The sequence below is a fragment of the Amblyraja radiata genome, chromosome 4 (assembly GCF_010909765.2).
Source record: "Amblyraja radiata isolate CabotCenter1 chromosome 4, sAmbRad1.1.pri, whole genome shotgun sequence".
Classification (NCBI taxonomy): Eukaryota; Metazoa; Chordata; class Chondrichthyes; order Rajiformes; family Rajidae; genus Amblyraja; species Amblyraja radiata.
The window spans coordinates 50,963,205-50,974,319 of record NC_045959.1 but is presented as its reverse complement, the minus strand read 5'-3'; the positions used below and the strand labels follow the sequence as shown (position 1 = coordinate 50,974,319).

The following is an 11,115-nucleotide window of genomic DNA, read 5'->3' as shown; positions in this document are numbered from 1 at the left end:
GCAGAGGGCGCAGCAGACACGTCTCCACGCAGGCGCAGTGCGGACCTCCCGCCGGCAGGGGGCGCGCGTGTGGAGGTCGCGGGGCGCCGCCGTCGCCTGGCAACAAGAGGCCCGGGCGCCGCTGCCGGAGCCGTCGCCGGCCATGGACGTCCCGCCCATCCACAGGTGTCTCTGGGTGAGTAGGTGCGAGGGGACAGAGGTTCACCCCCCAACTCCCGACCATGCACGATGCACCCGCCCTGCGCCATTCCCGATCGTATCAACCCAATCCTAGCCCAACCCAATACCCAACACAACCCAACTCATCCCAACCCAGCCCAACCATTCCTAATCCAACCCTACCCTGCCCAACTGTATCCAGCCCTAACCTAGCCTGCCCAGCCCATTCCAGCCCAACCCAATCCATCAAAACCTAACCCATCCCAGCCCATCCCTACTCTAACCAGCCCAACCCTCACCTCCCCAAGCCTACTCCATCCGAAACTACCCTGTCCAACCCTGCACAGTCCAACCCAGCCATACCCGGCTACACCCTGCCCATTGCTTCCCTACCCAGCCAACCCAACACAGCTCATCCCAACCCAACCCAGGTTTGGAGGTATGGACCAAAAGCAGGTAGCATAGCTGGGACATGTTGGCGGGTGTGGGCAAGTTGCGCCGAAGGGCCTGTTTTCACACTGTATCACTCTATGACTACATTATACCTCCACCATGCATGAATGATTCAAAATAGTAAGATTAAACGAGAACTTACCAGTTCGAAGTTTGATCGTTATTTTATGAGGAGTACGTTGAGGGATTACGTGAAGAACCCCGCCAGGACGCATGCGTGTCATTCTTCAAAGCAGCGGTGTGAAATCACAGATAACTGTAATGACTGAACATAGTAAGATTAGGAAAAGGGGAGATGGCAGGGAACATAAAAACTGACTGCAAAAGTTTTTATAGATATGTGAAAAGAAAGAGATTAGTTAAAACAAATGTAGGTCCCTTGCAGTCAGAAACGGGTGAGTTGATCATGGGGAACAAGGATATGGCGGACCAATTGAATAACTACTTTGGTTCCGTCTTCACTAAGGAAGACATAAATAATCTGCCGGAGATAGCAGGGGACCGCGGGTCAAAGGAGTTGGAGGAATTGAGTGAAATCCAGGTTAGCCGGGAAGTGGTGTTGGGTAAATTAAATGGATTAAAGGCCGATAAATCTCCAGGGCCAGATAGGCTGCATCCCAGAGTACTTAAGGAAGTAGCTCCAGAAATAGTGGATGCATTAGTAATAATCTTTCAAAACTCTTTAGACTCTGGAGTAGTTCCTGAGGATTGGCGGGTAGCAAACGTAACCCCACTTTTTAAGAAGGGAGGGAGAGAGAAAACGGGGAATTACAGACCAGTTAGTCTAACATCGGTAGTGGGGAAACTGCTAGAGTCAGTTATTAAAGATGGGATAGCAGCACATTTGGAAAGTGGTGAAATCATTGGACAAAGTCAGCATGGATTTACAAAAGGTAAATCATGTCTGACGAATCTTATAGAATTTTTCGAGGATGTAACTAGTAGCGTGGATAGGGGAGAACCAGTGGATGTGGTGTATCTGGACTTCCAGAAGGCTTTCGACAAGGTCCCACATAAGAGATTAGTTTACAAACTTAAAGCACACGGCATTGGGGGTTCAGTATTGATGTGGATAGAGAACTGGCTGGCAAACAGGAAGCAAAGAGTAGGAGTAAACGGGTCCTTTTCACAATGGCAGGCAGTGACTAGTGGGGTACCGCAAGGCTCAGTGCTGGGACCCCAGCTATTTACAATATATATTAATGATCTGGATGAGGGAATTGAAGGCAATATCTCCAAGTTTGCGGATGACACGAAGCTGGGGGGGCAGTGTTAGCTGTGAGGAGGATGCTAGGAAACTGCAAGGTGACTTGGATAGGCTGGGTGAGTGGGCAAATGTTTGGCAGATGCAGTATAATGTGGATAAATGTGAGGTTATCCATTTTGGTGGCAAAAACAGGAAAGCAGACTATTATCTAAATGGTGGCCGACTAGGAAAAGGGGAGATGCAGCGAGACCTGGGTGTCATGGTACACCAGTCATTGAAAGTGGGCATGCAGGTGCAGCAGGCAGTGAAGAAAGCGAATGGTATGTTAGCTTTCATAGCAAAAGGATTTGAGTATAGGAGCAGGGAGGTTCTACTGCAGTTGTACAGGGTCTTGGTGAGACCACACCTGGAGTATTGCGTACAGTTTTGGTCTCCAAATCTGAGGAAGGACATTATTGCCATAGAGGGAGTGCAGAGAAGGTTCACCAGACTGATTCCTGGGATGTCAGGACTGTCTTATGAAGAAAGACTGGATAGACTTGGTTTATACTCTCTAGAATTTAGGAGATTGAGATGGGATCTTATAGAAACTTACAAAATTCTTAAGGGGTTGGACAGGCTAGATGCAGGAAGATTGCTCCCGATGTTGGGGAATCCAGGATAAGGGGTCACATCTTAAGAATAAGGGGGAAATCCTTTAAAACCGAGATGAGAAGAACTTTTTTCACACAGAGAGTGGTGAATCTCTGGAACTCCCTGCCACAGAGGGTAGTCGAGGCCAGTTCATTGGCTATATTTAAGGGGGAGTTAGATGTGGCCCTTGTGGCTAAGGGGATCAGAGGGTATGGAGAGAAGGCAGGTACGGGATACTGAGTTGGATGATCAGCCATGATCATATTGAATGGCGGTGCAGGCTCGAAGGGCCGAATGGCCTACTCCTGCACCTAATTTCTATGTTTCTATGTTTCTAATCGGCACTACCAATTAACAGACGCTGAGTCTTGTTGTATTTTTCGTAATACCCGACTGATGATGCAGAAAAGGAGAGAATGCATAGATAAACAATTGCCCCCTCAATGCAGTGAAAAGCATCTGTCCCTGCTGTCCCAGGGTCTGGTTCCCAAGAAACACAGTTTGGTAACTGGTGATTAAGTCTTATTCTATTGAATTTGCATGACCTGATGTCTGTCACTGAATTTTGGGTTACCTGGTAGGTAAGTAGCTGATATTCCAATATTTCTCTGGATACACCATTACCAAATTGTATTAGTCAGATTGTCACTCTGTAGTCTAACATGCTGGTGATTTATCCCAGAGCAGTATGACTTTAGGCCATAGAACGCACCCCACATTTCCAGGTAGTTTATGCCCAGTGTCTGTGATAATGATGCCTCCTGTGCCTTTCATCTACCTCCACAGATGGAGATGGAAATTGGTAGTACCCCAACCAAGCGCACTGGCATCAGTTTGTAGCACCACTAAGGGTTTGTTGATAACGATACGGTTGGAACAATGCCGAATGTTATCCCTCCACCATTTTAATTCCATAAGCTTTGATTGGTGGCTTATTGGTTTGTCGAAATGACCAGTATTAACTTTGAGTGTTTGTATTTTTGCCCTTTGTAGATTTTTGGTAATACAAAGGTCCAAATTGTGTGGCTGGAAAGGCAGACACTATATGCCAATTACCCTTGCTACCAATCTGATAGATGGTTCACTGATGTCAGTGGGGTTGTTGCAGGCCTCAGTTAAGACTGTAGCCTTGTCCTTTGGTAAAGTCACCGACATGTGAGCTGTCAATAGTGAACCCCAAATAATCCATTATGTTGGTAGGCGTTAGTTTAGATTTAACTGGATGGATGATAACCCCAGTTTTCACCCAATTGTATGGTGGCTGTTACAGCTAGTTAGGCCAACTCCAAAGTTATGCCCACAATTAGTATGATCATATGATTATGTATTTGGTAGAGCTCTATACTGCCAGAGCTGCCCCATCCAGTTGAATTTTTTTAAATAACGTTTGTGATCAGTCCGTGTAGGCACTGAATAGTAAGCATCTTTTAGGTCGATGCTAGCCATGGAGTAGCCTTTGGAAATCAGTCCTTTAGCAGTTAGCAGTTCCCATTTTGTACTGAATATTAGATTAGATCTAGATTAGATTAGATTAGATTATTTAATGACCACACAGTCAAGCTGGTGGAATTCAGGTTCAGTACAGGATGTTACAAGGTAGGCTGATTCCCGTCAAACATAACATAAAACACAACATCATACAATATACAGTACATGCATGGGGAGGATATGTGCTGTTATCATAGTGTGTTCAGAATTCGGATTGCGTGTGGGTAAAAACTGTTTTTAAATCGAGATGTCTTGGCGGACAGTGAGCTGTAGCGCCTTCCTGATGGCAGCAGGTGGAAGATGTGGTGAGCTGGGTTGGAGGGATCAGAGATGATTTTCTTCACCCTTGACACAGACCGTTTGTGATGGAGTGATTCTATTGATGGAAGGGGAGTGCTGATGATTTTGGATGCTTTGTTAACTATGTGTTGTAATTTATTACGGGAGTGAGTGTCTAAACTGTTGAACCAGACTGTAATTGATGAAGTGAGCATGCTTTGGATGATGGCTGTGTAGAATTCAATTTGGTCAATTCCATGATGATGCGGCTGTCACCATCTATTTTGTTTTTGGTAAAGATATAAGACACAAATTCCAGCCAATCGTGTTGGGTTTACCCATGACCCCTTTTGCACAATTCAATGGTATATCCCTGGATACTGCTTAGGATATAAGTGTCTGTAGTTGATATACACCATGTATCCAAAAGAGTGTAATCTTCCACCAATGTGTGTATTATCCACTCTTCCTATAATTTGTAAGGGACCAGACCCACCTACCTCCATTGTTACCAGTGGAAGTTTGCTTCTTCTGTGTGGTCTTCGTGGAGGTTGAGGCGCCGGTGTCTGGGTTTGTTTTTGGGTTGGGGGTTTACGCATCTTCCAGGAAGGCCGGTCTGGGCTATGGTCTAAAAGACCACTGTCCTGTATACCCGGCCTTTGAGCTTTCACCAGCTTCTCTTGTTCTGCTGGTGGGTGCATAAGGGTGCTGTCTTTGGCTGTAGGAGCTCCTTAATGTTGTCGCCTTTATGAGCCCCAGGCTTTCCCAAGTCCTGCTCCGACATGTTTCCAGATGCTATTTCCACGACTGGAACATTCAGGGATGCGCAGTTTCCTGGTCCCAAGTATTTTGCAGTGGTGTCCATCGTGGTCTGGCTGTATGTATTTGGACACCATGATCAGTAGATTTTGCCTTCCTGCACCCCCTGCACACTTGTAGTTTTGTTCGTCAAAACCCCTCTTCAGGGTCAGCCCAGAATTGACCCCCCAGTACTCCCCTCTGACGAGGGAGATGCACTCTGCAGCCCTACGTAAGGTGCTGCTGTGGGTGTTTTTTATATCCCCATGGTGACTAGACTCCATCTCCCGGAGTCTGTCATGTTGGAGCTCGGCTCCATAAGCCGCTCCAACCGGCTCCAGCGCTCACGGTCGCTGGCCGCCTCAAAGTCGGACTCATCAGTCAACGACTCTTTTGGTTTTCTTCTTGCCTTCCCGCCCAGACGCAGTGTTTAATCTGGCCGGTGCGGGGGCGAAGTCGGGCACAGCTGTTCCCTTACGGGTGATTCCTGTGCTGCCGGCTGCTGCTGGCGTCCGCAACTCCGCGGTCTTCCCCCGCCAGCTTTGTCGCAGCTCTGGTCGACTTCTTTGCCTTGTGCATGTTTCCCCCACCTGTAGAACAGTATGGGAACAATAAAGACCGCAGTATCACTTACCTGCAGGTCCAGGCTTAAAACTTGCCGTTAAGGGGGAACGCCCTTCCACCCCTCCTCCTGCCGTTTTGACTTGTCAAAGCCAATGGCTCAGTTCTATATAGTCTCCCGCCCAGCCATGGTGTTTAATCTGGCCGGTGCAGGAGCGAAGTCGGGCACAGCTGTTCCCTTACGGGTGATTCCGGTGCCGCCTGCCGTTGTTTGCACACCTCTCCATGTTTCCCCCACCTGTGAAACAGTATGGGGAGAATAAAGACCGCAGTTTCACTTACCTGCAGGTCCAGGTTTAAACTGTCGCTACGGGGGAACGTCGTTCCACCCCGCCTCCTGCCGTTTCGACTTGTCAAAGTCGACGGCCCCATTCTGAATAGTCTCTCGCCCGGCCGTGGTGTTCTGGCCGGCGCGGGACCAAAAGTCGGCACAGCTGATCCCACTTACGGGGCTTGTGCCTTCAGCTGCTGCTGGCTCCCGCAACTTCGCGGTCCTCCCCAGCCAGCTTCACTCGCAGCACTTGTGGACACTATTTTGTCCAGCTTCCCCCCCCTGTGTAAAAACAGCGCGGGGACAAACACTACCGCAGAGTAAATCACTTACCTGCAGGTCGCGGTTTCAAACTTACCGCTGCGGGGGACGCTCCACCCCGCCTGTCGTTTCGCAAGCGTGAAAGCGATATGACACGCATGCGTCCTGGCGGGGTTCTTCACGTAGTCACTCACGTGTCTCCGAAGTAAAATCAAGTGATCGAGTTTTATTGCCATATACTCAAGCATAGAAACATAGAAAATAGGTGCAGGAATACGCAATCGGCCCTTCGAGCCAGCACTGTCATTCAATATGATCATGGCTATTCATCTAAAATCAGTACCTTTCCTGTTTTTTCCCCATATCCCTTGATGTTGTTAGCCCCAAGAATTAAATGTAACTCTCTCTTGAAAACATCCAGTGAATTGGCCTGCACTGCCTTCTGTGGCAGAGAATTCCACAGATTCACAACTCTCTGCGTGAAGAAAGTTTGTTCTCATCTCAGTCCTAACTGCCCCCCCCCTTTATTCTTAAACTGTGACCCATGGTTCTGAACGCCCCCAACATCGGGAACATTTTTCCTGCAGTTACAGTAAGTGAAAATCTAGCAGGCAAGCAGGATGCTTTCTCCAACCACCCCCATTTGAAGTCCACAATCTTCCACCGTTTCTACCCAGTGCTTGGTACTTACTTCCAGCAGCCATTGGTTGTCCTCCAGGATGCACTCTCTCTCCTCTCAACCCCCCTCTCTCTCTCCCCTCCATCTCTCTTTCCCCTCTCTCTCTCCTCTCTCCCTCTCTGTTTCTCCTCTCACCCCACTCTCTCCCCTCTCACTCTCTCCCCTTCCCTCTCTCTTCTCTCTCCCCCTCTCTCTCTACCCCCCTCTCTCTCTCTCCCCTCTCCCTCTCACCCCCTCTCTCTCTCTCCTCTCTCCCCCTCTCTCTCCCATCTCTCTCCCCCTCTCTCCGTCCCACCTCACTCTCCCCGTCCCACCTCACTCTCCCCCCTATCTCTCGTCCCCTCTCTCCTCTCCCCCCCTCTCCCTCTCTCTCCCCTCTTTCCCCTAACTCTCTCCCCTCTCTTTCTTCTCTCTCTCTCCCTCTTCTCTCCCCCCTCTCTCTCTCTCTCCCCCTCGCATCCCCCTCTCTCTGCCCCCTCTCTCTCTCTCTCTCCCTCCCTATCTCCCCTCTCCCTCTCCACACACTCTCCCCTCTCTCTCTCCCCTCTCTCTTCCCCCCCCCTCTCTCTCATCTCTCCTCCTCTCTCTCCCTCTCTCTCCCCATACCTCCCTCCCACCTCACTCTCCCCCTGGCTCTCTCTCCCCTCTCTCTTTCTCCTCTGTCTCTATCTCCTCTTTCTCTTTGCCCCCCCCCCATCTCTCTCTCTTTCCCCGTTTCTCTCCTTCCACCTCTCTCCCTCTACCCCCTCTCTCTTTTACCACCCCTCTCTCTTTTACCACCCCTCTCTCTCCCATTATCTCCTACCCTCTCCACTCCCTCTCTCTCTTCCCTCTTTCGTCCCTCTCACCCCTCTCTCTCTTCCCCCCCCTCCCACCTCACTCTCCCCCCCTTTCACCCCTACCTCTTTCCCCTCTCCCTCTTCTCTCTCTCCATTCACTCACCCCCTATCTCCCCTCTCTCTCCTCTCACACCCCTCTCTCTCCCCACTGTCTCCTTCCCCCCTCTCTCTCTCTCCACCTCCCTTTGAGAGTCTGTCCCTTCGGCACAGAGACTCTCGCGGCAGCGGCGCTTCAGACGCCTCAGACGGCCCGGGACACCCGCACTGTCCGCAGTTCTCAGGTCGGCTCGCCTGCCCCGACCCCGCAAAAACGAATTGAAAAAAAACAATGCGGTTTTTCGGGTTACGGGCCGAAAACCCGTACATTGCATATTGGGAACAGTTTGCAAAAGATCTAAACACACTACTGAGGACTCCTCGTATTTTTACTTAATTTATGGCCGTTCCGAAACCCCCCCCCCCCCCCCCCCAGGTTTTACAACTGATTCACCTGGTTAGTTCCATCTCCAGCTGCTTGGTTGGATGTGCAGTCGGCGGCTGCACATCCAACCAAGAGAAGAGGCGCGACGTCACTCACAGCCGCCAACTGACGCGCTACCCCGAACCGCACAGATCCCTGGCACGCGGCGCTAAGGGACAAATTGCGCAGGGACTGAACTCAGCGTGAGAACTCGGTCGTGAGCGTGAGGGCGTGAGAAATTGCTCCAGGGCGTGAGTCTCACGCCGAAAGCGTGAGAGTTGGCAGCCCTGGTATAGCCACGGCTCACCAGGACCTTCAGCCACGAGCATCTCGTCGATACCTAAGACGAGTAAGTGTGTGAAAGCTTATGGTGAAAAAGCAAGAGAATGATGTTGAGAGGGAAAAATCGATCAGCCGCGATCGTATGGCAGAACAGACTCCTTGGGCCGAATATCTTAATTCTGCTCCCATGTCTTCTGGTTTTAACCCAGCTCCTGTATGTTTCTGTAGCTTTGTGCTGAGAATGATCACCTGCAGAGGAAACTGAAGAAACTCCGTCAGAAGAATGAACTGCTGGAAAGTGACCTCTCAGAAATCCAGGAAAAGCATCGCCTGCAACAGATGATGAGGGATTTAGTAACCACCAGAGAGTGAGAGCCCTTAAGGCATCAATTTCTTCTACTTGTGTAAAGAGACAGCATTAGTAGTTCTTTAGTATCATGTACATGTACAGTGACACTCCACAATTTTACCCAAGGGAAAGGAAAGTGTATAAATGCACCCCCATGTTATGGCAGTTCGGATAATGGAAGTTTGCCCGAACAGATTTAACAAATTGCCACCAATAAAATTGAGATATGGAATAAAACTTGTCCTTACGGATTTCATGTAAAGAAAAATAAATAAATGAACACAAAATGTGTACAGAGAACTGAACGAGTGTACAAGGACAAAGGTTGCACTTGTCGGTTTACAGCAGGAGGGCATTAAGAGATTTGCTTTGGAAACTGACAAGGCAATCTCGGCAATTGATACTTGCACGATGATAGTTTCTCAAACAAGGTACTATAAATTTCTAGCTAATTAAAACAAACACCCTTTCTTTTCTGCTAACAATACAATCCGTATTCCCTTGCCTGTAGACCGCATGGCTGTGGGGCTAATACAGAGAGGAAAACCCCCCAAAGATAACTTTCACATAACATGGGATTCAATCGGGGCGGGGGGAAGAAATTGCAATGCATTTTTCTAGTACCGCAACCACTCCTTAACGTGAGGTTTCACTGTACCATGTTATTAAACCTCTGTCCATCCAAATCTCCACACTTACTGTTGGCTCAGTCCACAGTTAATAATTGTGACCTTACTTGATTTATTTTAATTATAGTATTATAGTTGATGTCATAGGTGACCTATCTCCACCTTCCCATCTTAAGATTTAAATAATTCTCACACTTGGTTTAACTGATGCTACTGTGTTCTTTTCAAAAAAATGCTTTGTACTCTTTGTAAGTAAATACATAACTTCATATATGTACATAATATATATGCATAGGAAGGAATTGCAGATGCTGGTTTAAATCAAAGATAGACACAAAATACTGGAGTAACTCAGCGGGACAGGCAGCATCTCTGGAGAGAAGTAATGGATGATGTTTCGGGTCGAGATCCTTCTTCGGTCTCATGCCTGTCCCAAAAAGGGTCTTGACCCAAAACATCACCCATTCCTTCTATCGAGAGATGCTGCCTGTCCTGCTCAGTTACTCCAGCTTTTTATGTCTATCTTTAATATATATGCTTAACATATTTACATAACAATATATATATACAAATATATAACTGCAACTGACATGCAGGGAATGGAGGGATATGGGTTATGTGCAGGAAGATGTGATGGTTGTGGCATCATGTTCAGCACAGACATTGTGGGCCGAAGGGCCTCTACCTGTGCTGTACTATTCTATGTCATAACTGCCTTGTTGCGATGAGTTCTAAATTATCCAGTTTCTCTGGTCCTGTACAATTATTTCTTCCAATGCTCTCTGCTACTTTAATAGTATCATTTTTACCATGGATATAAATTATATCTACGCCTCTTATACACACAAAATGCTGAAGTAACTCAGCGGATCAGGCAGCATCTCTAAATGGATGTGACATTTCTGGTCAGGATCCTTCTTTAGTTATGGAAAGAAGGGTCCCGACCTGAAACATCACCTATCCATTTTCTCCAGAGATGCTGCCTGACCCGCTGAGTTAGTCCAGTATTTTGTGTCTTTTTTTAATATAAACCAGCATCTGCAGTTCCTTGTTATTACTATCTACATATCTGCTCTTTACCCTCCTCCCCACCAGAATAGTCTGAATGCTCACTGTGTCTTTATCAAATGAAAGCCAAAAAAGTTCCTGGCACCATTGGATTTCTGTGCCTCCCTTAACCTTGAACATTATTTTCCTCTGATGGATTGATTGAAAGATACTGCATGGAAACAGGCCCTTCGACCCACAGGGTCCACACCAACTATCGATCACCCATTCACAGTAGGTCTATCTTATCCCACTTTCGTATCTACTCATTAAACACTGGGCATAATTTCACGAGGCCAATAGCCGACAAACCTGCACGTCTTTACAATGTGGGAGGAAAGCAGAGGGCCCGGAGGAATCCCAAGAGAGAACATGCAAACTCCACATAGACAACACCCGAGGTCAGGATCAAATCCGTATTTCTGGCGCTGTGAGGCAGCAGCTCTACCAGTTGTGCCACTGTGCGCCCATAGGAAACATCTGGCGGGCAGTGGTGGGATTCGAACCCACACCTCCAAAGAAACTGGAGCCATATCCAGCACCTAGACCTTACGGCCATGGTACCAATACCAAAACCTGTTGTTGCCACGTGTTTCCTCCAAATAAATGGTGTTGCTATAGGCCCCACATATCATTGGTATACTTGTCTTTTTAGCAACA

At 48.1% G+C, this 11,115-nt stretch overlaps 1 protein-coding gene across 1 annotated transcript in view; it reads left to right on the top strand.

Moving 5' to 3' along the window:
- The window catches only part of LOC116972079 (centrosomal protein of 290 kDa-like), a 32,958-nt gene continuing 21,843 nt past the window's right edge, over window positions 1–11,115 (top strand). The window contains exons 1-2 of the mRNA XM_033019402.1: window positions 1–175; window positions 8,659–8,798. Of these exons, the coding sequence (XP_032875293.1) occupies window positions 143–175; window positions 8,659–8,798 (173 nt within the window). The 5' untranslated portion in view covers window positions 1–142. The remainder of the gene's footprint in view (window positions 176–8,658; window positions 8,799–11,115) is intronic.